The sequence below is a fragment of the Mixophyes fleayi genome, chromosome 5 (genome assembly GCF_038048845.1).
Source record: "Mixophyes fleayi isolate aMixFle1 chromosome 5, aMixFle1.hap1, whole genome shotgun sequence".
Taxonomy (NCBI): domain Eukaryota; kingdom Metazoa; phylum Chordata; class Amphibia; order Anura; family Limnodynastidae; genus Mixophyes; species Mixophyes fleayi.
In genome coordinates this window covers 52250997-52278958 of record NC_134406.1, presented here as the reverse complement: position 1 = coordinate 52278958, position 27962 = coordinate 52250997, and the positions used below count along the sequence as shown (strand labels likewise).

Here is a 27962-nt window from a genome sequence, read left to right as displayed (position 1 = left end):
AAACATGTGCCTTTACCTATACCAGTGATGGCTAACCTGTGACACTCCAGGTGTTGTGAAACTACAAGCCCCAGCATGCTTTGTCAGTAGATAGCTGGCAGTGCATGCTGGGGCTTGTGGTTTCACACCCGGAGTGTTACAGGTTAGCCATCACTGACCTATACTGACATTCAAGATTTTGGTTCATTGTGAGACTTCAAGACTTATAGGTTAGGTTGGATTGATGAGTCTCTGGAGTTCAGATAGGTATACAATAGAGGTCTTCATTAGAATCAACATCTATATATAGAACGTGATAAGACAAGCCAAAATAAATCGTTAATAAAGAAAAGTTGTGTGTGTGTGTAGAATATATATATTATATACACACACATGTTCATTTAAATTGTTTATTATACATTTTTTATTTTTATTTTCCTTATAGAATATATGTAGAACAGTACTGGTCAGAATCTATTCATTGGTATTAGTGATTATTGTTGTTTAATCTGTTATGTTTTTATGTTAACAAAAATAAAATAGTGTTGTTTATATTAATTTCCACGGATTCTACGATATTCCAAAGTACACATCTCCGGTTTTATTTTGGGATGTGGCGTTCCAGCGCTGTGATTTTTTTTTAATGTTTTTTTCACATTAAGAACTCAGAGGTGCTGCCACGTCAGCTATCTGTGGACGTATTTTTAATATAATCCAGCGCCAAGAATATATATATTTTTCGTTAGGAAAACCCCTGTCACCCGACTGATGCTGGAACACAGTGAGGCAATTTCAGTATTTGACGCTTCTTCTAAAATTCTACCTGAAAAACTACTTAAACCTTATTGAAGAGATGTCTGACTTGCGGCCTTCAGGCTGGATAATAAACATTTTTTCCCACAATTGACCCAGCCATGGGTATACATTTGCACACATATGCAACCTGACCATAACCACTTAGTCATTTATATTTGTTTCCTTGACATTATCCAGCAATATTAACTAGACAGACGTCTAAATAGTTTTCAGATATTTTATTTAAAATGTTGTAAAGATTATGTACAGACCATTATACAGCAGTTCTGTCTCTCTCTAGGTGCTCGGTGGGACATCCTACATACGTTTGGACATTTAACCTGAAGACCAAGGAGAAGCCAGCTAAATGGGTTCTCGCAGGCGTGGCCTTGTTACTAACTGTATAGCATTTGCAGTATTCCACTAATTGTGTCAGTTTTTAAAACACCTATTTAACAGAACTCTGCAGGACTTATGGCTGTAATCTCTGGTCTGGATAATTCTTTTTCCATATAAAATTATAGAAATATAGAGAACTCTAAGATCAGATATAAAAGCATTTACAGTCAACATATTCAAGGTTGTGTAGCAAATATAGGAAAGAAAGAAAATTCTAAAGTGACATTAATTGAAGTTGAACAGTTCTACTGGTACTGCACAAGCTATAATCACTTACAAGCAGTGAACAATAAAAACCATGTATTTAAAACTGAACATTAGAAATAAAAAAAAAATAAAAAAAAACGTTTAAAAACCTTTTCGTTGGGCTTAATGTATAAAGGTCTAGATGGTGTATACAATATACCTAGTCACCTCTTACAGCTTACAACATTGTCTTGTGGATAGAGGCTCAATGTTTAGTGCCAGAACGTGAATATTTAGACATAGCAGAAAGAAAAGGCTTTCGCATGCTAGAACGTGTATGGAAGTCATGGCAGATACTCTGTAATTTACAAAATTATTTGTGCCACGATAAAGTTTGGCTGCACCTGAAACTATAGGAACATTGATATCTTGAAATAGTCTCCAACAAGTTTTGATCATTCTGCTCATGAATAAGGTGCCAAAGAGGGAAGCTTAATAATTATGTTGCAGCTGATGATAATGCCAAAATATGCATTGTTCTTCTGTCTGCTTACATCTAGTACACATGTATTAACAGATTTATTTCAGGTGTGCACACATATATTCTATTGCATTTAAACCATTAGCCCAAAAAAAAATTTTTTCCTTCAACTCCTTCAGTCGTCTTCCACCAGTCGTTTTTGTAAGCTGAAAGAGAAAAATATAGATAATGATTAATTACAGGCATATACTAATTATTAAATTATGTACAAAATGTAAATGGCCTACTGTATCAGAGCATATTCTATAACACTTGTAAAATATTTATAATTCTGAAGTATACAAAAATGGAATATATTGAGAAATGCCACTTAAAATTATTTCTGAAATTTGTACCCTTTAAAAAACAAAAATTATCTCTAAATAAATATGGAGCTTTTTCAGAAAAAAACAAACCCCTTTGAAATGTATTTATTTTATTGTTTGGAGGAAGTATTAAAATGCATATTTTTCCCTATTCAATAGGTTTATTTTAGAAGGAATTGATTCAATGATTTTACAAGGTGGTGAACCCCTTTTTAAAATTTTTTACCAAAGTCACTTGTTCGCAATGAGCACTTTTCACAGGTTCTAAACAAGCCATGTTTTCCTGTGTATGCTTTTTTGACAGGCAACACCTTTTTAGCATGCTAGAATATATTTTACATTTTATATGCAAAATGCTTATTCCCAAAGTTGCTTGCTTTTAAACAATAAGTGCACCTCCAGAATTTTTAGCTAATATGCAAGTCTGGTTTCCCACCAGATTTGTAATTTACTCAAGCCCAGTAACAACCTTCTGGTACTTAACCCCCTCCCTGCCACTCAGTTGATGCACAGAGATTATCCATAGGTGCAAAATGCATGTGTATACAGATCCCAGGGTGGGAGTAAGGGATAATAGGACTAGAAGTTGTGGACAACAAGGAGGCACATTTATTCTTGTATGAGTGAGTGTCTCAAATTGGGCCACGAGGCGATATGAGCAAGGTGTATCTGCTCCTCAGTACTGTTACGTGGAAGCTGACATTTGGATTTTGTTGGGCATGGAGTCACTTCCTTAGATTGAAACTCCAGACTGACAATGACCTCTGCAAATGCCCAGACCATAAGCCTCACTTTTCAACCTGTTCAGAAAAAACTACATAAAATAAGACATTTAAACAAGTCCTTTAGTCAAAAATGACCTCTGGCCTGGCCCGTGTCCAGAACAAATAGGTTAATGGGCTGGGGCTCCCACCCTACAAGGATATCATCATCCCCAGAGCACTAGGACTGCACGCAAGAAGGCTAGTTGCTGGTGGAGTGCTCTGGCATATTTACTTCAAATAGCTAAAAATCCAGATTACAACACTTTGCTAAGAATGGAACTTCTTTCTTTTAGACATCGCCTTAATTTATCAACTTTAAGTTGATCTCTAATCCATCAACCATATTAGTATAAAATCTTTCAAAATTTTGTACAATAGTTAATCCACACAAACTGCAAAGACCGTTTAGAGAAAAGCTCTATACATGCTGGTATACCAGGTAGCTTTTTACCACTATTACTAGTGATCTATCAGTGTCAATTGGGTGCCTGGGAACTGGAGCTACAGTCCATCACTGATAACCTGGCAGCAGGAGGGGAGTGAGGACAGGCCGGATAAAACACCCCTTACATACTCCATGTTAGGTCTCCAGACCATATATACACATATGCAAGACAGACTGCTGGCATGAAGCTTTAAAATATAAAAACAAGCTCACCTTTCAAGATATTCTTTGACGTTGTCATAACCAGCAAATTTTGCCAGGTGAATAAGCATCCCTGTGGCACAGCGTCCATCTCTCTTGCGGCAATAGCTGCAGTTACAGATGTCACGACACGGAGGACATACCCAATCCTATGGGGAGAGGGGGGGAAGTGTAAAGATTTAGCTTTACACCTCTGTGCTTGTGTTTTACCTTTAGTTTGGCTAGATTTTTTATTTTTATTTATTTTTTTAACAAACACGTTTGCAACATTTCCAATTTCTTATTATTTAGCATACAAGAGCCCACTTCACCGTATGTCTCTATAAACACAAAATATGCACAACCACCTGGGAATGTCATGAATTATAATGTAGAATAACTCTAGCAGTCAGGTACAGGAATAGAGAACAGACTACTATTCCAGGCTACCATTTTAAATATTGCTGTAATTTGCAGGATTACCAAGTAATATACAATAAAATTAATTTCTCTAGATATAGATTTATACGGAAATTACACACTTATTTTCAGCTATTTTTGATTACTTACAGGATCCAAAAGTGCCTCCCGCACATCTTCACCATAGCGATTCCGTAGACAGGGCCCACAAAATTGGCCCCTGACGCCACCACAGCCAGGATTGCGGCAGAAGGTTTTGGTGTCCGCTGTTTTTTGACGACACTGGTGACAAGTGCTTCCCTAGGGAAAAGGCAGAGAATATTTGTAAATAGAAACACAATGTCAAAAGTAATGAAACAAATGCCTATGCAATTACATGATTACAAATGTCAAGAATACGGATTATTCACAGATGTTAGCAGCACATTTGAATATAAAGAATCAAATGTAAAAGTATTGTGCAGTAAAAGCACAGGTGCTGCAGGTATACACTTATCTCACGGCTTCTACAGACTACACAGCACAATGTTACCAAGTTACTCTTCAACTACTAGAAGGGAATTTGGAAATAATTTAAAATCAACATTACAAAATCAGTAATGTGTTTTTGTATGTATATAATATAATAATGTATATAATATAATAATGTATATAATATAATAATGTATTCATATTTTAAAGGGTAAAAAAAAATTACCAATATTTTGTCATAAATTTTGTCTTTACCGGTCACCGCAATATTCTCCAATTCGTCCTCTGTAATGTCTTCTACCGCCCGGTAAGAATTGCATTTGGATGATCTCCTCCTTCTTAGAATCTCCTCTCGTTCCTCCTAATATCCCCCACAAAAAAAAAAAAAAATCACCCATCTGGTTAATTTTTCAACTAAAATCTGAATGCATTGGCAGCATAACGTGCACATTATTTCTCTGTCACGTCAAAGACATATTTGGTTCACAAACAAATACCTGTCAGTATGGACACTTCAAAATGATGAAACAAATTGATGGCCAGAGTATTAGAATGGATATGTATATTGGCGATCATATAACAGCATATGCCACTAATGCAGTTACCTAAAATCAAGGTTTTAAGGCTATGTCCACCTTTGAAATGTGTGTGGTGGGAACCATAAAATCATCACTAAAAAATTCTGTCTTTTCCTTTTAGAACCACCGTGTCCTAAGTGTTCCAAGGTCTCCAAAGATACCGCTCATTTAGGGCTTAAATAAAACATGTGTGTAAGAGGACATTCATATTGTATTATTTACATGAGCCAGTATTGTAGATTTGAAGATTTGTATTTTATTTTTTTTTTTTACATTGGTAGAAGTATACTCAGAAATGCCCTAATATAAAGTACTTCTGTATGGGAAAAAAAAAGGGGTCCATTTTATTTATTGTATAAAAAGGTGAAGAATGGTTTCTACCACTTCCAAAAACATGTAAATGTCTCTACCTCAATCTCATTTAAATATTTTTTCCCACTGAGCGGAAATCTAGCTTGTACATTTGGATAATAAAAAAAAGTGCACGGGGAGGCCTAACCTGCATTTAGTTATGAACACCCCTGGATATATCTATCCAATTTTGCCATCCTGCAGTTCGCTCTGTTTTGACTTGCATACTATGTGCATTTCAGAAATGTGCCCACATCTGTGCAAAAATAGTCACAAAAAAACCAATGCATAATACAACACTTTCACGCTGTATTGTGATGATGAGTATATGGCACCCACAGGTTGTACAGTGCAAATTTGTTTCCTTGTCCGTTTTTATACATTTAATTTAATAAAATAAAAATTGTCCATTTAAATACATTCACCTGAAAAACACATAGGAGTGTGATGGACTACATTTCAGGTAAAGACAATCACTTCAAAAATATAAAATATTACACCTAGGCAATTGTTGAATGAGGTTGGGCACTTTCAGCTTACACAAATTCCTAAAAGTTTTGGAATCTGACAGACCCCGTTTATTGGGGTGATACTTACATCGCTTAGTGTGCGCTTCAGGAAAGCTCTTTTCCCATACTTTTGGAGGTGTTCTGCAAACTGCATAGCTGATGCAGTAAAGTTTTCCAATGCAAAATTCTCTGGTGGGCGTGCACTCCTGGTTGGATTAGTGCGCCTTTCAATGGGAGCTTCAGAAAACGATCTACGACTGGTCTTTTTCTGCTTCTAAAGAAAGAAAAACAACTAAAGCCTTATTGCAAAGTAAAAAAAAACAAGATATATATATATATATATATATATGTTCAGCTGATCTGTGAACTTACAGAGGGAGTAGTGGTTTTCAAAGGAAAGAATTCAGGCACGGAGTTCAGCTCGGCAAGAAGCTGGGCAAGCTGAAATTAAAAATTTTAAGAGGTTAGATTACGCAGGAGACTGAAAAAATGTTAACAAATATTTGCACGACCCAACATTATGGAGTTAGTGCTCTTGTGATATCTAGTTACACCATGGTGCTAGGATACGGCAAAGGCAAATAAGGCCACTGCATCTGGCACAAAGCTCACAGTAGGTACTCCACAGTGATTGGTTATACTGCATGCGCTTCACAATAACAATATTGCAATAGGGGAAGCAGTCATTTTGTTGGCTGGACCCACATTCATAGAAAATGCAGCCTATCAATTTATTAAGAACAAGTGACATCATGGAGGCATTAGGAAATTTACGATTTTTTTTTCTGGGTGAACTAATCTTTCCATGCAGAACTTACCACAGCTTTGTTTTCTTTTATGTTCATTGCCCTTTTAAGCAGAGCATTTGAATTTTCCTGGTTAGATTTGCCATTTCCTCCCTCTGAATCAGGTTCAGGTTTTACATCGTTGACGTTTTGTGGTTTCTTCTCCTTGGCAGAGGTTTTTTTTCTGGCCCGCAGGCTCGGCTTTGGTTTAGGAGGATTATCGGAAGACTTTTTATCCTTGCTTACGCTCGTTTTGCTGGGAAACTGCAGGGCCACACGCAGTCCAAACCTTCTCCTTTTAGGTGGCATGAATTCCTCCTCCTTGTCCGATAGCACATCGTCGTTATGCTCATCATCACTCATGCCCTAAGTAAACAGTTATTTTGTTAGAGATGATGTATGAGTGAGTAGTCTAGCATTTAGCTTAAGTTTAATTAGAATTAACGGACTTGTCTCTCTCACTGTTTATAAGCAGCTAATTTGTGGATTGAACCAATGTCCCTGAGAATGCAGCCCATCATTTACTAGGAACCACTGCCATAGTGAGGTCACTTGTTAATGAATTGATAGGCTGCATTTTCATGGCTGCTGTCAGGAGACAGGTGTGCTTTAAGTGACCAAAACACATTATATACGGTAATAGCAAATCATGACATGGTAATACACCCTTTAACCAACAATTTCCAGGTGTATGCATAACTAATAGAGCATCTCCCACCACTATCATACTGCATAAGCACACCAGCAACCAGCAGGAGAAGGATGTCAGGATTGGCAGTGAAAGCTCACAGTAAATATGAGTTTAGTAAATGCATCGCCTGATCAGACAGAAGCTCCAACCAATCCATTCAGGTGCACACTCCCCTATCCTAGCTGCTTCAACAGTTAAGCTGGGTTAGGTTCTCTGTAAACATCTTATGTGTAAGAGTAAACATTTTAGTTTGTACACATTTATTCCTTGACAGTATTGTGAGATTTGTTACACTCTAAATACATGTTCATAGATTAGTGTTAGTGGCAGAGTTGTATATGGAGAAAAAAAAACAACAACAGTATGAGTATAGTGACAATTACTGTCCAACCGCATGACACCAATGCTGGTCCCATGGACAAAAAAAAGACCATTGCCTGAAGTGGTCAATGGAGGCTGCCATACTTGTGCAGAGTAAAGAGATGGCCACAGTCAGTCAAGGAACAAACAACCAGAAAGAGCCAGAACACTCCTCATCGGTTACAGATGACCGGTGGCAGCAGAAGACCCAGCACAACCATTTGTTTCCAAACGCACCTTCTTGTTTTTTGGCTATGTGTAAAGTAACACAAACACTGAAAGATTGAACATTGCCTAGTATGAGGAATACTAGTTACGGCAGATTCATACTGATGGGAGAACGATATGGCAATATCCCAATGAGTCTACATACTACAATGTAAGCTCTAAGCTCGCTACAATAATTCCCTAAAACAAGTTTATAGTTTCATATTTATATCACTTTACCCCCCACCTTTTCCCTCTTTCTCCAAATAAAAAAACAACAAAATACACAGCATTCAGCATTGCTAGATATAGATCTAACAGATTTTTACAGTCTAACTTTATATTTTTATTTAATCTGGTGGCACATCTGTAATCCTTCAAGGCTGGTCTGTTGGACTATGTGATTTTATTCTATTCTCACCTGTGATCACGGCTATTATTTAATTGATCTGGCAGAGATGGAAAGAACAATGAAGGCTACATAAGACCAGGGGAAAACCGACGTTTCATCTAAACGGTATTCAATTTGCTAACCTGGACGTAGTGCCTGACTTTGTAATAGATTGATACCTTTTCGGAATGACCATAATTTGTGCTTTCTATCTGCTAATTTGAACCAAGCACCTTTATATTCAAGATTGTGCGGTGATTCATTAAATACCAGATCGTTATTTTATGCCGAACATTTACACTTTGCCGACTGTTGGCTACTCTGACAGACTATCGCATACATTTATTCAATCTATTGTTTGCTTGCTACCTTGTCGACTTTTTTTTATTGAGGAACTCCAACGGGTGCATGTAACATTTGATTTACACATCACATTCGAGTGAGATTTTTCAAGTTATACCTAGTCTGCTTTGTGGTTCAAGGTTTATCCAGCACAGACTTCAGTATCATTCAATTGCTGTGGGATTGGTTACTACGGATGGAATTTAGATTCACACAGTGGAAGATACCTATTGATTTATTCCTGTGGTGATAACTTAAACGGAGTAGTATTTATTGGATTACGATTTTTTTTTTATGTTCTTCTACGGTGTTCCACATTGTGTTTTTATAGATCAGTGCACTGATCATTGGTAAATATTTGCAGTGTGCGTGGTTTTTATGTTTTTAATAAACTTATGTTTTATATGCAATTCTGCGGATCCATTTAATAGAAGGTGATCCGGTGTAACATAGTAACATAGTTTATGAGGTTGAAAAAAAGACACCAGTCCATCAAGTTCAACCTATTTTGGATCTCCTGCGATCCTGCACTTATATTTGAAATTAATCCAGAGTAGGCAACCACCAATCTGTTTCAATTTTGAAAATCCCCCCAGACTCAATATTGCAATCCAATTTTTACCCTATATCCACTACTATCCTTTATTTTAAATTAACGGTCGTATCCCTGGATACACCTTTCTGCTAAAAATTTGTCTAACCCTTTCTTAAACATATCTATTGAATCTGCCATCACAACCTTCCCTGGCAATGAATTCCATATCTTGACTGCCCTTACTGTAAAGAACCCCTTCCTTTGCTGGTTGTGAAATTTCCTCTCCTCTAACCTTAGGGGATGACCACGTGTCCTATGTATAGTCCTTGGGGTAAAACGTTCCCATGAAAGCTCTCTGTATTGACCCCTAATGTATTTGTACATAGTAATCATATCTCCCCTTAGACGCCTCTTTTCTAAAGTAAACATGCCTAAACTGGCTAACCTTTCCTCATAACTTAATGACTCCATACCCTTTATCAATTTTGTCGCCCTTCTCTGAACCCTTTCTAGTTCCAAATTATCTTTTTTATAGAGTGGTGCTCAGAACTGTACTGTAATAAGCTCTGTTTTGGATATGTTGAGCTTTAGGTAGCGTTGGGACATCCATGTGAAGATAGCTGAAAGACAGTTGGTTATACAAGATAGTACAGAAGGGGAGAGGTCAGGGGAAGATATATAGATTTGGGTGTTATCAGCATAGAGGTTGTATTTGAGGCCAAGTGAGCGAATTAGTGCTCCAAAAGAAGAGGTGTACAATGGAAAAAGTAAAGATAATAAATACACTCTTCTGTGGATCTCCATTAAATATAGACCATCTCTCCCTTCCCTACCCATCCACTAAACACTTTTCACTCATCATTTGGGACTATGGTACGCATAGTTATCAGCTTATCCGCAATCTTCCTATGATGACCCCCTTACGGAATAACCTCGTGTTCTCTACCGGGTGGGAAGGCATCTACTTTGCAGTTTTGTCCCAGCACAATATAATATTTCAACCCGACATTGCCCCTCTGCAGTACTTTCCCTAGTTTGCAGACCTTCATTGACTGTTCTATACCACACAAACGTTTTTTCATTACTTGCAAATTCGACATTTATACCACTCAGTTCACCCCCCTAGAAACGTTCTGTAAATGGAAATTGCGCAACATTGGTTTCATCTATCATTTATCAACTCTTTATCAATCACGGTCAACCTGACATTATTTTTATATTTTATATATATATATATATATATACTTCAAAGAAATCTATAAATGGTATTTACCCACCCACTTATATGCGATTTGTCCGATTCTTTAAAAAATCCTGTTGTAGAGACTGCAGTCAAGATGGCTCTTTAATTCACATCTGGTGGACCTGCCCTAAGATTGTGAGTTTGTGGCGCTGCATTCATGATTTACTTTGCAATGCCACAAACCTGATGCTTCCTAACTGCCCATGTGCCTCACTTTTACGCAGGTCAGGACACCAACACGGATACGTCGCCTTTTATTCGCCACACTCTTAATGCCAAGTGCGCAATAGCTGCTAACTGGTAACACCCTGACCTCCCCACAGTCAACGGAATTCAGCAAACTTAACAATCTGGGGTATACTTGTGATAAACTTGCAACAGTTCTGGTAAATTCTAGGCTATCCTATGACAAGGTCACTGCATAACACCCCCCTCCCCATGTGCATCTCAGTTTCTATTTTTCAATTATGCGTGGTGGACCCTTTGCCAAGTGTGTGAGCAGAAAGGTCATCTAAACAATGCCCCCCACTATGTTTTCGCAGTAGTTTCATGCTTAGGTTCCTCTTCCCTTCCTCCTGTTGCCCTTTTTTCTTTTCTTCTTTTCTGTCCCACCCTCCTCCCATTCATTTAGATTTCATATATGTCTCTTCTTTAAAAACACCCTTCAATAAACGGTTAAAAAAAAAAAAAAAAAAAGAAACAAAAAAAATTCAGTACTCAATCACTAAAAGCATCAATATATAATAATGAACAGGACTGAATCATCAGTTTCAAGTTGAATTATTTTTCATTCACAACACCCAAACCCAATTTAACACCAGTATCACCAACCCTTCTACATTAATTGAATGCATATACTTCTCACATATCTATGAATGTCAATTTAAAGCACTTTCCAGTCTACTACATAGCGGTTTCTACTAGAGTCATGTATTTTTTTTTTCTTCTTTTAATCAAATAAAATAACTACTTGTAAGAGGGGTTGGGTATGCTTTAACGATGATGACAATTCTGACACAGAGACCTACAAATAAAATCCGAATTGAACAAAAAACGATTTCACGTCATTGCAACCTCTATGAATGTTAATCCGACATTGCCGCTTTAAGTTAACATCCATAGAGGTCGCGATGACATGAAAAAGTGTACTGCCGGAGAGCTGTCCATTCGGCATAATTTACGGTCAGCATGCTGGTGCGATCAGAGATCTGCAGCGTCGGATTACAAGATACTAGAAACTTTACTAAAAGCTTAAAAAGATATTGTTACATATTTCTATTTTAACAATAAAAAGAGTAATATAGAAAGATAGCATGTCTACACGGAGTGCAGCATCTCAGTATGGCTCCTTTAGGTGTGCTGTGTCATGAAAAATTCAAAGGATGTCGGAAAAGTCTCCCTGATCAGAGAAGGATTGATCGAGAGGGCTTCCCCTTGTCATTTTGTTTCATTATATGGAGTATGACGTATCTATTAACTTTAAAAAAAAATAAAGCCCACAGACACTTAACATACCAATGCAATTTTCTAGCAGAGGTTTTGCCCAAACATGTTGCCATCTGTCACAGTGCAGAAATGCAGAGTCCCCAAGCTATTGAGTAAACTATACTTCCATGCAATTGACTTAAATTAGCGACAGGTTCATTAGTGCAGACATACCTTTTTAGAGCTGGCAAGCACAATGCGAGCAGTGTGATCTCACTACCCAATTGGTGGGATGTCCAATGGTTAGTCCAGTGGATCCCAAATTTTCTCAGTACGAGGCACCCTTAGGGTCTCCATAATTTTGTCAAGGCACCCCAAGCCAAATTATTTACCAAGAAGTCCCCTGCCTTGCTTACAAACGGCCCTGGCCGAGGCACCCCTGTGAGATCGCTGCAGCACACCAGGGAGCCACGGCACACAGTTTGGGAACCACTGGGTTAGTCAATTCCGATCACACATTATGAAAGGATATTTCTGTATACTATGCATCAACACTAGTGAGACCTATAAGATGCTCAAATTACACAGACATTCTTTAAGACTTTTTCGGGAGGGGAAATTGGTGGGGAGCCACAAAAACAAAAATGCAGCTGAATGTTTAGACACCCTTCCAGTTCATTTATTAATTTATTATTTTTTTTACACCGCAAAACTTTATTCTCGTTTAGCCAAGCAACGAGAGAATTCCAGATTTGAATAAATACGGACCCTTTTTCCCTCTCAGGATGTTTTACCTACACTCAACAGCAATTAGCTCCAGCTGACAGAGGACTTAAATATAAAGATAATTAGGTGTTACAAAGCAGGACATGGATATAAAAACATTATTTAAAATTCTCCAGATTGTAATTTCCACTGTTAACCTCAAAGAAATGGAAGTGGAAAGGGAACTGTTGAAGTTAATGCAAGTTCTGGAAGATTTGTAGAAAACAGGTGAAGCATTTGTGAAATAGAACAACTTGCCAGTATTTAAGCATGGAGATGGATCTATAATGCTTTGGGGTTGTCTGGCAGCCACTGGCACAGGAAATAATCTCCAAGTGGTAGGAAGAATAATAAAACGAAATATTAACAAATCCTAGATATTAATATCCCAGAGTCAGTGATGAAACTGTAGCTGAAAAGAGATTAGATATCCCAGATAAGACAATCAAAATAGATTGTTGAATAATTAAAGGAATGAAGGATTTGGAAAGGCCTTCACAGTCCCCAGACTTGAACACTATTGAAAGTCTGGTCATGCAAGAAGACCTAAGAATATTTCTGAGCTTCAAGTGTGGGAAAATATATGGTAGCTATGATTTCTTCCAAAGCAGGAATAGTACTAACAGACAGGGTGGTCGACTTGTGTACATGTCATATTCAGTTTGATCTTTTTTCACCAATATGTTAAATTTAGCAAATAAACAGTAACTGTGCAGAAATAGGTCATGTTTAAGTCTCCATGTTTCACCGAATCCTTAAGTGAAAATAAGTAATCACCGATACATCAATTTTGCATCCAACTGTGTATACCCTCAGTAGGACACTACAAGTAACAGACAAAAAAATAAAAATAAAGTCACTTAACAGAGCACTGGGCTAACATGTGCGGCCAGTATGGCCTGTATGCATTGTAGCATTGAGTCTACCAATGTAAGAAATTGCTGCATACATCCTGCACACCATACTCCCACAAGTAAGTCATTGGTGCTGGAAAATGCCATCTTAGTGACCTTTCAGAATATTTCATAAATTATCATTTAGGTTCAGATCTCGTGACTAAGAAGGCCAAGACACATAGAGAACATGAGGGTGAAGCTCACCAAACCATTAGGTGACCACACATGTTATATAGATGGGGGCATGGTCATCCTGGAAGACATCCCTTCTGCCAGGAGACAAATGCTGCAACATCCAGTTTGGATGATCACTCAGAACCATTTAGTAATGATTAGCATTGATTGTGCTCTTTAATGGAATGACTACACTCAAGGCATGCCGAGAGAACGCACCCCAAAACATGTTGGAACCACCAAAACTCATCACTGTTGAAACAAGCACACAGGGCTGTAGAGGGTTTGGGCTTTTGTCAAGAATATGGTGAAAAATGTTTAATCCGGCGAGAACACCTTCCTCCATTGCATATTCTCTATGCAACTGTGCGACAAACAGCCTACGCACTGCAACCCTAGTATGACATGTCCTATGGAATTCTCAGTGGATCACTTTTGTTAAACTGACCTTAACCTTTATTAAACTACTTTCAACACAAAACAAATTTGCTGTCAGTTGATCTGCAGTTGCACACATTTGTTTCCTTGTACTCTGAATTATTGCACAGATAATACGATCCTGGAGTATGCCCTTCCACCCACTACTGTGCTTTACTGCTGAGGTTTTCTCCTTTCGAAGACACTGTTGATTGTGAAACATTAATAAGTTGAGCTGCCTCAGTCGCTGAAGCTCCTGCCAACTGCGCCCCCAACTGTCCTCCCTCCTTCAATGTCAGTCTCCTCTTGCAGCATACTAGCCAGAATTACAGGAAACCAGAACAGTCCAGCATTTTTATGCATGACCCAGAAAGTGTTCGGATATTACATGCTACATTAACACAAGCCACACCTGTAGAAAACCCTTGCTTTAAATATGCTCATTGCTCACTGTCCCACATTTAACCAGATTTTTTCTTTTTTTGTCCACGACCTGTATCCATTTGTTTCTATGAACCAGATTCTCAGAATAAATGGTCATTTCCACTTCAGCTGACTTTTCCCCCCCCCCAATATTTACAAAGTTCTTTATAATGTAAATATACACATGGCTCAATTCTTTTAGTTTTTCAGTTTCTTTGTTCAGCATTGCATGATTCCAGCTCCAGCAGCACATGTGTTCATTTTACCCCATTGCATAACTCTTATGCACTTTGCCCTGTCAATATTACTATTTGGTGAAACACTTCCATGGGTTGCCCATTGCCATATCTGCATGTGCTGCCCGCTACTACTAGTGCACAGCTGAGATTAGCTATGCAGGAGTTTTACTCCCCATCTCTGAGGTTAAATTGAAGCACTATAACAATGTAACATTTTAATGACTTAATGGAAGAATATTTGTGAGGAGCTGTGAGCCTTTTTTACAAAGAATAAAAAAATGACTTTCAAGAGAAACTGCATTAGCTCTTTTACCTTTGTGTGACTGTACCACAACCCTGCTGAGAATACTATGCGCTAAATAATTCTTTTCCCCATTTCTTCTATTGCTTCCACCTCTACTCCCAAGGAGCCAGCTTCAGGGGAGCACAATTACCGATTAGGAACAAAGAAGGAACATGCATCACCCCATTTCTAGCTGGGAACTGATAGGCTTTAATTAAGAAAACTTGATGCTGATTTTCAAAAGGCTACTTCCTCCCCTCCACCAACACCATTAAAATAGTTTTAGGACTCCCCTCTATGATTTTCAAGAGTCTCATTAAACTGTTCACAAGTCCCGTCAAAAGTAAAATGCTTCACTGTAAAGCTTTAGGCTGCATAGCAAAATAGGTCTATATTTAGTATAAAAGGCTAAGAGGTCTAAAGTTGAATACAATTGCAGATTTCAGACAGCTTTATGAGATTTACTTCTAAAGGGGGTGCGTTATTCTAATCATGGTGCACAGGCATGCTGGCGCTGGAAGTATGTCTCGCTGCAAACACCTGTTGAAGAAAGGGAGCTACCATGAGGTAGCTGACAGCAATGTGTTGCCTGTGAAGGGGGAGAGCAGACAAGCTCCATTTAAAGAGTTCACATTGCCTTCATATAATGCTGCAGCTATGACGACATACAAATAGAATATTGTTGTCAATTGAGGGTAAGGTGCCACAAAAATCTGCAGTGGCGGACAGTCAGAATAACAAATTTACAAAAACACAAATCACACATAAAAACAGGTGAAATACATATGAGGTTGACAAAGGAGGTGCAGCCGTGAGACAGCGGGTAGAGAGGAAACTGGTAGCGGGAGCTAACTTTGTAGAAGGTGAGGGAAATAGTGACACAATAGGAGCAAGTGGGACACAGATTGGAGATGGGAATAGCACCAGGTGGGTTTAGCGTAGGCTGTAGTGAAGAGGTGGGTTTTACAAAACGTTAGGGAAAGAGTCTGGAAAGGTAGGGTAGGAATTCCATAATTCCGTAAGCGAGGAGAAGCACAGGACAAGTCTTGGCGCTGAGAGTAAAGTTGGTTATCATAAAGGAGGTGCAGGTCAGAGGCAGATCTAAGAGGATGAGTATTTCAGGATTAGAGATCTATGAACGAGGAGAGCAGTTGAGTAGTAACTTGAACTGAATTATGGATGTAACCATGTATATGGATTTGCAACGTGGTGAAGCATAAAAAAAAATATAATAGGCAAAGATTGAGCATGACTACACATCACAGGTTGGAGCAGGGATTACAAAAATTACTTCCACAAATTTGACCCTTTCATTAACCCTTTAATGAACAGGGCACCTACTGTATTTTTGATTTGCGTATTTTTCCAACAACAGACAGGACATTCATTTGGCTCATAAAACTATCGTTTTAAAATTCTGTTTTGTTTTTTTTAGGATCATAAAAACTAGGTAAGGGGACACTTTTTTTTTTTTCCTTCAAGATTATATTTCATTGGCGGGGACATAGAAATGTGTTCCCATAATTCTCGGGTTTATATTGATACCCAATAAGTTTCTGAAGTTTAAGGAAAGTTATAAGGGTTGGAAATGTTCCCCCCCCCCCCCCCCCCCCACACTTGTTTTTTTAAAATATTATAACATTGCACATTCGAATAGAGGACACTACAAATGCCTATTTTAATTTTTACAGGTATTGCTTCTTTGCTCCAACTGAAGATAACAAGTCAGAGTTTAAACAGTTGCAAGTTTTTTGTTGTTTCTTTAATCTGGCCCCTAGACGCACTAGCATTCTCCTCTACCCGAGGCCCAGCATTTACAACAGTATTTTGCAATAATGGCACATTTCATTTTATTTGAAGGCGACTGAAGAATAACAAAGCATCCACAGACGGACAGCGGTTTCTCTTCAGAGGCCGGATTAACACTGAAGTTATGGAGGTTGAAAACGTTGATGATGGGACAGGTGTGTATGCATTATAATTCCAGCAAAGTGAGCAAAACTATGGTCATTTATGACCAGTGCCGACACATCTACTGTTTCCCGCCATGCAACTGGCAAGTGACTACATGTAATCTCATAATCTTTATGTATAAATGATTTACTGTCTAAAGCAGCTCGAAATTATTGCAGAATGGAATCAGATCGCACTTAAACAAGATGTCCACTCCTTTCTTTTTCATTAAATTCATACCCATTTGATTTATAAGAATATTTGTAAACACAGTTATATTGCCTTTTTTCCTGCCTTAGGCTAGGTAGACACTGGCCCAATGATTGCACGAAAAACCTCCAATCAGCCGACATCCAACCGTTTGGTCAGATATCGTGTGAGTGTGTGTAGTGATACGATGATCTAATGTCGTCCCAAAGTGCTGATCATCTTTTCATTTGGTTGGTCGTGCTGTTTAATATTCTCCGATCAATCACCGACAGATCATGTGGTGTGTATGCACTTATGCTCACGATCTCCATAGAGGTTACAGAGTCGGGCTCTTTTCAGCCGATGTTAGCAATGAATGTCCCGGTGAATAAGTGTAGAGAGTGCTGTAGCAGCAATAATTCATTTGTCTGTTCTGAGACAGAATGCTTAGTTTCACAGTCACAGAAACTAACAAAATTTGTTAGGACATGTGTATAACTATAACAAGGAGGTTTTAATCAGTGTCAGTGTGACAATGTGACAATCATGAATGAATGAATCTTGTGCTGTCATTCTCTGAAGACTAGAGGACCAGATGAAGAGCACAGATCTGAAGGTAAATCATGTGTAGTGTGTATGCATGAATCGCCTGACTGATCGGACTTTCAGTCGTAGATACAATTGTTAGAGATAAAATAGAGAATCGTTAGCGATACAATCGGTTGGAAAATTCTTCAGTGTGTACCTAGCCTTATGGTTGGAAACAAGTTGTTACCTAAGCTTCTAATGAATATAGAAGGGAGGGGACTATATCTGGCTACTATTTCTTTCAAAATATATTGCTACACGTCAGCTGAAAGCTACATCTCACAAGTATGTATGTTAGAAAGACAAATTTATATGATAAGTAGGCAGCAGAAATGTCCCAGAAGGGACGTCTGGTCTGGTGAACCAGAGAATGATCCACCCAAATTGAAACCAATCGGAAGCTGATCAAACAATCAAAACATCATATGTATAATAGAACACCCACATCGCACCAAACAACCAGAGTATGAGACTCCAAAAAATTACAACAATACAACAGTCTGTAAACAGGACCAATGGATCCCCCACAGAAACAAACAAATAAACACATTCAAGAGTAAGCAACACACAAGACAGTTAAGCACTACACACAAGATACATGTCCTCCACAACCACTCCACCAACCTCACACAAAGGTCCGATAAAGTGGCTGAGCAGATAAAGCACCATCCCAGAAAAATCAACAGTCCTGGGCCCAAGCCCCAGAAAAAAACAAAACAAATCCCAGGTCCCCAACTAGATACCTAACCCCCATAAACATCAGGGATCAAATACAACACATCCAATGACCCTATCTACAGGAGACTAGCCACCACATTGCACAAACAGCCACAATCCAAATCTGTGCATTTCACCTAAACCATCTGGCTCCAATGCACTAAAATGATGGATCTAACAAGTTCCATGAAGACAAAGGCACCGAAGTTTGCCACCCCCCCCAATGGCAGGAGGGACAGACTCCAAGCCAACCACTCTCAAAATGTGCATTATTTATTTTAATTAATGTTTAAAACATTTTTGTTTTCATATTAAAATTCTTTCACTTTGGGAATGTGCAAGTGATTACTTTGCCACCGATACACAAATACAATCTGGTTCCATAGGACACACCCAGTGGGGGGGGGGGGGGCAGGACACACCCAGTAGGGGGGGGGGGGGCAGGACACACCCAGTAGGGGGGGGGGGGCAGGACACACCCAGTAGGGGGGGGGCAGGACACACCCAGTAGGGGGGGGGGCAGGACACACCCAGTGGGCGGGGCAGGGCAGGGCACACTAGTGTCTTTGTGATGTCATCGATGTTCTGCATTATAATGTCATACCTGCCAGGGTATAAATTGCTGTCTCCCTGCCCAGGGTTACTATTACCTGGGACAACCACCTAAGGAAATGGCTGGCATTTTCACAGAAAAATGGGAAAACAGACAATATTATTATGGAGATATACTTGTCGAGGAGACATCGGAAGAGCTTGGTGGCCCCATTTCAAGATGAGAAGGAGACAGCAGACTGGAAAAACTGATAAAGAAATGCTCAGCATTATATTGTTAGAAAATATATTTTTTATTATATTATATTTTTTTTTTATTTTATTTATATTATATTTATTTTTTACATTTACATTTTATTTATATATTTTTAGAAAGTATATTTCTTATTATATTTTTTTATTTTATATTATATTTATTATTTTATATTACATTTATTTTTTACATTTATATATTTTAAATATATTTTTTATTATATTATATATATATATTTTTTTATTAAATTATTTTTTTATTTTATTTATATTATATTTATTTTTTACATTTATATTATATTTATATATTTTAACAAAGTATATTTTGGTCATTTAACTCTGCATAGCCTCTTAATGCCCAGAGGGAAGGGCGGTCCTCGCAGCCATGGTTCCCCAGAGGTTTCCTCCACAGGGGGTTTTTCCTCTCCTGAGTGCTGAAGGACGACTCTTTGTGAGTCCATAGGCTTCCACTTATAGGTCAAGTTTCTGAGAGCCACAGGGCAGTTTTATAATGCAGAGTACACAAAAATTATATTTTATTATTATATTATATATATAACTATATTTTACCAATAAAAAAACATAACTAAAACATTGGTTGTCCTCAAGTTTTTGAAATTGTATTTAACTGTGTGTTTAGATTATACAGTAAATGTGCTGTATACAGTATATATTGAGATGTGACATATAGCAGGTGATAGGATCATGGTAAAGGATCATGACTACATTGTTACCAGCTTTGTTCAGGGCCTGACTGAGGGTTCTGGATGCCCGTAGAGTGGACCCATCCCCCACAACAAATGTATAGGCATATAGGAATACACCTGAATATTAATATGCAGGAGTATTCTCCAGCATTCAAATGTAGAAAATATATACGAGAAGGGGTATAGATGCGGGTACACCTGTTAGTGCATCCGCAAAGTTAATACTCCAAGCTCATACCCTAATGGCGCTACTGATTGGAATAAATAAATAAATAACCACAAGCTGCGGTCATAAAGGGCAGTGGGAATGCCCAATTAAGAAGGAAAAAACAATGAGAAATAGGTGTCTGCGCCAAAAGCCACCACAACAAATGTAATGAGATAAAAAAAAAAGTCGCACTCCCATGTGTAGAATATACAATTGCATCCAACACTCCAAAACACAGACGCACAAAAACTCAATACAAAAACGTATCACAACAGTACAAAAGAACATATATAGAAATGAAAACAAAAGTATAACTAATAAAAGATATACTAATATATCCAATAGCATCAAACAATATGTTGTCATCTAGAAGAAAGTTCAGACGTGCACACTTGCCAACAGAGTCCCGTTGCAGAACCTGCAAGTACAGAGCAGATGGAACAAGACACTACCTCCAACCATAGAGTTCAGCTGTGTACAGAAAAAGAGCACTCACCCGGCCACTCACAGTCACCGACGACCGGCAAAGGCCAGATGATCCGAAGCGCAGATGGACCACCTGAGCAACCGGACAGAAGGGCCTCACAGACACGACGGCCGAACAGGCAGCCCTCCACCGAAACAAAGTCTGCACATGCCCGCAACCGCTGCGACGTAAAGCAACGCAAAGATGCACAAGACCACACACATCCAGAATCAGACAAACAAGCAGGCAAAAACATACTAATAGGTTAATTGGCTGCTATCAAATTGACCCTAGTCTTTCGCTGTCTCTCTGTCTGTGTGTGTTTGTATATGTTAGGGAATTTAGACTGTAAGCTCCAATGGGGCAGGGACTGATGTGAATGAGTTCTCTGTACAGCGCTGCGGAATCAGTGGCGCTATATAAATAAATGGTGATGATGATGATGATGAAGTGATCATGCAGCCCAAGCAGTATGGAAACCTATTGGTGATTTTGTGGAGCATCCGAGGAAGGGACGGCACCCTCAAAACATCAAGCTGCCCCACTTTCCAGAATAAAGAAACACTACATAGGAAGTCTTAGTTAGTGACATAACTTTGTGCACTCTTTGAATCATTTTGTTGAAGTGGTCTATGGATTCAGTAAGGGACTTGGTCTTGGACCAGTACCAGAGTGAATGAATTGTGTATTTTACTGCAACACATAAGGAGTGCACAGTGACTTGATTAGTGCACCACTGCTTCAATAATGGTTAGTAACATTTCCAGAATACGCACATATCTGACACAAGACACCACAAAAACATTAATTCATGCACTCATCATCTCCCGCATCGACTATTGCAATTCCCTCCTTACTGGTCTTCCCAAAGTCAGATTTGAACCCCTACAATCTATTTTGCACGCAGCGGCTAGACTGATTTTCCTTACAAACCGTTATTCCTCTGCTGAGCCACTCTGTCAGTCTCTACATTGGCTGCCTATATTTCAACGAATCCAATATAAAATTCTTCTACTAACATCAACAAAATTGCACCGACATACATTTCCTCACTTGTCTCGAAATATCTCCCTACTCGACACCTCCGTTCTGCACAAGATCTACGTCTCTCCTCCACTCTCATCACATCCTCCCATTCTCGGTTACAGGATTTTTTACGGGCTGCACGCACGTTGTGGAATTCTCTCCCACGCACAATAAGACTTTCCTCTAGTCTTCAAACCTTCAAGCGTTCACTGAAAACCCATCTCTTCAGACAAGGTTATGAGATTCCTCAACCATCATCTTAATTTCCCTAGATTACCCTATTGCCATCCTCTACACTGCTAACGCAAGACAACAACCTTCTGACCAACATTGCATCACACACAGCCCACTCAGTACTTTTACCTTTGCAGTCTGGCTGGTCCATTGTGCAATATGATGTAGCACATGCCCCTGTGTTTCTAACTCCCATTGTCCTATAGACTGTAAGCTTTCGAGCAGGGTTCTCTTACCTCTCTGTCTGTATGTATTACCCAGTATTGTCTTATTAATGTTTGTTCCCAATTGTAAAGCGCTACGGAATTTGCTGGCGCTATATAAATAAATGTTGATGATGATGATGATAACATACCATAGTTTATACAAATAATAGTTTTCAATTGCACATGGGTTAAGGGGACATTTTCAGATTTTCCCAGACCACATAATAGCTCTGTTTAATGTAATGAATGGGGGGGGGGGGGGGGGGGGGGGGGGAGGGGGGATTCAATTGGTCATGAGATGTCTCTGGGTCAGTCAGCGGAGACACATTGCATCACTGTTTACTAAAATCTCTGCTAATCTTCCCTTTCAGCGGTACCTCACGGCCAATTGAATTTCCCCCTATGATTTTGAACTTCAATGTACTCCATCATAGATGCAAGCAGTTAGTAACGTTCCTCGGTGCAGTTATTAAGACAATTTAAGCAGAATGCTGTCTTGGATGACCTCAATTACATTACTGGGGAATCTCATAGTAATCCCACCAGATTATCACAATAAATTCAAGTGTTACATGATTGGATACACCCGTGCTCATGCTAAGATTTTACTGAAAGGAACACCATTGTGGTAAAAAAATAATAATAGTAATAAAACTAAAAAAAGTGTTAGTGCTATGTATATTTAAATATAAATTAGGATCCTATAATAGATGCTACAGACCTAATATGCCAAGTTAATGTTTACCTCAATGTTTTACCATGTTGGAAATGCTATTTGCACAGACACGCTGTGACTCTATATTTGCTCTGGTTAAAGTGAGCGTACCAGTTATTTACCTAATACAAGAAACCGTTGTACATCAACCCACAACAGGAATTGTAATTTCCAAACAGTGATATAAAATTCACTGTTATTTGTTCCATATAAAAAACAAACAAGGCATTCTTGTCAAGCAGTAAAAGTAATTGAAACACAGGAACATTCCAATTTCTCCAGTAATAACACAATAATAATAAAAATCACTATCACAATAATGAAATGGATTATATTGGGAAAACATGTGTAATAAAATAAAAACATTAAAAAGGTGTAAGAAAATATAAATAAATATAAAAGAAAGGGGGCAATTTCACGTTGGGCTAGTTTGAGGAGCTGATCACCCCCTCTAATAATCAACACAACATGTTCCATAGTTTTGAATTTCAGACTTTCTAGATCTGAAATGTGATACTTGAGAAATGCCTCAGTATACTGTTACTACCAATATAATGGGGTCAGGAGAACAGGAGTTTTCACAGGATTTAGGACTTCTCCCTATTTACCAAAGTACCTGGTGGTCCCCATTGCCAGGGGGCTCCTGCCTATTTACCAAGTACTAGTGTTAGCCAGATTGCCCACAGGAAAAAAAAAATGCTTTATTCACATAAAGCATTTTTTCTGTGTTTTCATTTTCTATTTTTACCTTTAGTATTTTTTTTAAAGAATCTGAAATTGGAAGCCTTAGTCTGAGCTTCCAGTTTCAGTACACATGCCGGCTCAAAGGGTCCAAAGGACTCGGCGGCAAGTTTTAGGACAACTCCTGCCTCTGTCAGACAGTACCGCCAGGTAGCTGAGCATTGCTTAGCTGATCCAGTGACAATTTCTTAATAAAGTGGCCAAAAAGAAATGCTTTTCAATAGCTGCAATAAAACAATTCTTATTAACGTAAAGATGCCTCTTCATCTTTATTATTATTATTAATAAGGCACCACAGATTTCGAACCACCAGATACAGAAGTAACAAATAGATGGGTGTGTACAGGGAATGGGGTGGTTATCAACAGTAGGAACAACTGGAAGGAAATGAAGATGGCAGACGAGGAAGAGTAGATGATATAATAAGTATATAATAAGTATATAATGGTTAGGAGGTGGTAGGACAGGTGAGCTTGAAAAGGTGAGTTTTGAGTGAGCGCTTGAAATACTGAAGTTTGCGGGAGAGTCGAGTGATATGGGGTAGGGAGTTCCAAATATTAGGGGCAGCACGGCAGAAGTCGTGGAGGCGAGCATTGGAGGAGGAAATGAGAGGGGAATTGAGGCGAAGCAGAGTAGCCTGATAGATATTTACCTCAAGACAAGGTCAGAGATGTAAGGGAGAGAAGCGTTGGTAGAGGCTTTGTAAGTGAGGGTAAGGAGCTTGAACTAAATTCTGAAACGGATTGGGAGCCAATGAAGGGATTTACGAAGAAGAAAAGCGGGAGAGGTGCGGTGGGGGAGGAAGATGAGCCTAGCCGCAGCATTCTCTATGGTTTGAAGGTCAGAAATGTGAGAGTTAGAAGGGCAAGTGAGAAGGAGATTGCAATAGTCGAGACGAGAAATGATGAGTTAATGGACCAGGATTTTGGTTGCTTTCTGTGAGAGAAAGGAACGGATTTTCGTGATGTTATGGAGGAGGAAGTGGCAGGATTTGGTGAGGGACTGAATATGAGGGGTAAAACTGAGGGCCGAGTCAAGGGTGACTCCAAGGCAGTGGGCTTGGGTGACAGGAGAAAGAATGATGTTGTCAACAAAGAGGGAGATATTGGGAGGGATGGCAACATTGGCAGGAGGAAAGATGGACTCGGATTTGGAGATGCTGAGTTTCAAGAACCACTGTGACAGTAGACAGACAGCTAGATACCTGGGTTAAGAAGGCAGGAGAGAGGTCTGGGGACGAAAGACAAATTTGCATGTCATCAGCAGAGGTGGTATTGGAGGCCAAATAAGTGAATGAGTTCACAGAGAGAGGTGGTGTAGAGAGAGAAGAGCAGAGGGCCAAGGACAGAGCTTTAGTGGGACTCCCAACAGAAAGCGGAAGAGGGGGTAAGGAAGGGTCAGAAGCAGAAACTCTAAAAAGAGTGACCAGAGAGGTAGCAGGCAAACCAAGAGAGCTGTTTCATGAAGACCTAGGGAGTAAAGAGTGATGAGGAAAAGAGAATGATCGACTTTCAAAAGCAGCAGAGAGATCAAGGAGTAAGAGAGGGGAGAAGTGACCTTTGGACTTAGCTCAGAGTAAGTCGTTTGTTACTTTACTGTGGGCAGTTTCAGATATATTTCATACCAAAGTTGCATATTCAAGCATATAAAAGACATAAGTTGTGTTGCCATTTATAAATGCTATTTTTTGCATGTTCCTATTTGTAGAATTAGAAAATACCTTCTCTCTTTATGGCAATACTTGCAAGATTTATAGAATGGAGAAAAAAAAAACATTATTTAAACAAACAAATTGTCATAGGATGTTTAATAGTTTCTTCTAGAAGATGGGTAAAATAAAATAATTATTCTGGCTCTCAAGTACAGTATTAAACTGATCTGAAATATGTTGGGATAATAAAAAAAATAGGATCAAAAAGATTTTTCTTCCAACTTCCTAAATTGCAGCTAAATTAATTCAAACTATTTCTACTCATCCTTAAAAGTATAAGTATCTACTTCCTTAGATGTTGTACAGTTCGTAGTTTCCAGCACAAAGTTCAAATAAATTTGCTTTTAAAATGCATGAGAAAATGTAAGATCATTTTTATTGACTTTAGATTTACAAATCTACAATTCTTCTTTAGTTGCTTTCAAAATAATAAGTATATAGTTAATGTATCTCTTCTAGAGAGCAATTTGTTGACTCATTTACAGTTTCTATAGCACAATGTATTCTCCCAAAATCCTACATTGACATTACTGTGCTTGGAAATGCTGGCCATGGCAGTACCTCATACCTATATGCAAAATTGGTTAAGAAAAATAAAAATATTTATGTCCAAGAATTCTAAAATAAAAAACCTTCTAGAAATTAACTAACAATTATCAGGTTTCACCATCAAAATATTTATTCAAAAGAACCTCACACATGATCAATAGCCTGGACACTACCATAAATAAAGAGGCTCCTCTTGCACCTATAGCCGTTTCTCCCAGACACACCCACCCACTTTGCTTATTATGTATCATCATCAGTTATTTATATAGCACCACTAATTCAGCAGCGCTGTACAGAGAACTCATTCACATCAGTCCCTGCCCCATTGGAGCTTACAGTTTAGATTCCCTAACATACACACACACACAATAGGGTCAATTTTGATAGCAGCCAATTAACCTACTAGTATGTTGTTGTTTTTTTGGGGGGGAGTGGGAGGAAACCCACACAAACACAGGGAGAACATACAAACTCCACACAGATAAGGCCATGGTCGGGAATTGAACTCATGACCCCAGTGCTGTGCGGCAGAAGTGCTAACCACTAGGCCACTGTGCTGCCCAAATAGCACTAAACTTGAAATGAGAACTTGTATAGCTGATGCTGCCATCTCTGCTGTGTGGCCCTACCAAGAAAACAAATGCTCAATAATAATCCGACCGAAATCGATCATAATGTTAATTGAACATTTTTTTTTAAAAAATAACAAAAATGTGGCCAAAGATGACTGCAATTGGCCTGTGGATGCAGTTATCTTTCCTGTGGGGTGGTACTCATTATTATGGTGGCAATAATTCCAACAGTATTAAACACTGACCTAAAAATGCAGATTACTATAAGGGGGACAAGAAGGAACATTGAGACCTACCATGTAAGAGAGACATACAACATTGCTGACACGCCCAAGCAAATCACATGGACTTTAGTTACATAAATTAAGAGGAGGTAGGAAGAAATGTCTTGCTACAGAGGGTAGCGGGAGAAATGCCTTACTAAAAAGGCAATGAAGGCCTTTTTAGCCACTGTGCTGCCCAAATGGTATTACAGGGAATGGGTGTGTACAGGGAATGGGTGTGTACAGGGAATGGGTGTGTACTGTTGACTGACACATCTTACTTGTATGACATCAGTAAGTTGAGGGGCCACCTAGGATTTTCCAAGGTGGTATTGGAGCATTATAAAACTTAAGCAGGAAAGTTATTCATTCACGTGGAAGCTGAAAAACTAACAACCCATCATAAAGTGCTTTGGAATATGATAGCACCATTTTAATATAAAGTATTAAAATCATCAGGTTATATTGAAACACATATACATACAGCAAAACCTAATAGTATACAACTCAATACACAAAAATAACAGGTTTCAAGAAACTATAGTAATTATCAAATTAAAAACCCACTGGAAGATTAAACAGTAATCAAAGATTTCACCGTGACAGCATACCCCAAACTGCCTGAATGTCAGATTGCAAGGATGGTACTTGCAGCATTTACTACAGTAATCACAATACAGCAACGGGACAGTTTCTGGACCATGCGTCCTGCACCGTGCTGGAGGGGTAGCCCTGTACTATGTATAAATTACATTACTCGAGCCTCTAACAATTAGCAATATGTTACAGTAACCCATCGTATGTATAAACACTAATACAGAACACGGTGGTAATAATAGTATTGTGTCACTTAAATGTGTGCATTGCTGTCTCTGCATCCCGCAGCTTCCGCTCCAGTGGCGCCAAATCCAGATGAGAGCGACTGCCCGCACACGTGGAGTACATACATGTACATGTAATGCGGGTGCATACACCCGGGGGCTCACCTTTCCTGCAGCTGCTAAGTCCATGATGACGGGGGTCCAGCTGTAACACAAGGTATGGCACAGATGTTGCAGTCTTGTAATTAACACAAACACCCTTGCAGCCGCCCTCCAAATCTCAGTGCAGTGGGAGGGTCAGGGACGCCCCTCCACAAGAGCCCTTACACCACACCCACCTCACCCTTCACCCAAGGAATGCATCACCACATAGATTGTGTTCACATGAAAGTA

At 38.8% G+C, this 27962-nt stretch overlaps 2 protein-coding genes across 3 annotated transcripts in view; one reads left to right on the top strand and one right to left on the bottom strand.

Moving 5' to 3' along the window:
• DNAH11 (dynein axonemal heavy chain 11) overlaps positions 1 to 1119 on the top strand; it is a 168513-nt gene extending 167394 nt beyond the window's left edge. Inside the window, exon 81 of the mRNA XM_075214347.1 lies at positions 1076 to 1119. Coding sequence (XP_075070448.1) covers positions 1076 to 1119 — 44 coding nt within the window. The remainder of the gene's footprint in view (positions 1 to 1075) is intronic.
• On the bottom strand, positions 999 to 27870 carry CDCA7L (cell division cycle associated 7 like). Of its 2 annotated transcripts, none has more exons than XM_075212193.1 (8): positions 27735 to 27870; positions 6742 to 7074; positions 6296 to 6364; positions 6012 to 6197; positions 4712 to 4846; positions 4165 to 4314; positions 3628 to 3764; positions 999 to 2046 (listed from the first exon to the last, which is right to left on the bottom strand). In XM_075212193.1, the coding sequence occupies exons 1-8, from the start codon at positions 27756 to 27758 to the stop codon at positions 2016 to 2018; spliced, it is 1065 nt and encodes a 354-aa protein (XP_075068294.1). In that variant the 5' UTR covers positions 27759 to 27870; the 3' UTR covers positions 999 to 2015. The 2 variants fall into 2 exon arrangements, with proteins under 2 accessions (XP_075068294.1, XP_075068295.1); XM_075212194.1 differs by lacking the exon at positions 27735 to 27870 and adding an exon at positions 27360 to 27475.
• Between the last annotated feature and the right edge of the window lie 92 nt (positions 27871 to 27962).

Excerpts from the sequence above, each read along its gene's own strand:
- CDCA7L (XM_075212193.1), bottom strand. The coding sequence starts at position 27,758 with ATGGACTTAGCAGCTGCAGGAAAG. Across the intron at positions 4,315-4,711 it reads AAATTTATGACAAAATATTG|GGAAGCACTTGTCACCAGTG; the intron begins GTAATTTTTTTT and ends CCTTTTCCCTAG. Across the intron at positions 2,047-3,627 it reads GTCAAAGAATATCTTGAAAG|CTTACAAAAACGACTGGTGG; the intron begins GTGAGCTTGTTT and ends TTTCTCTTTCAG.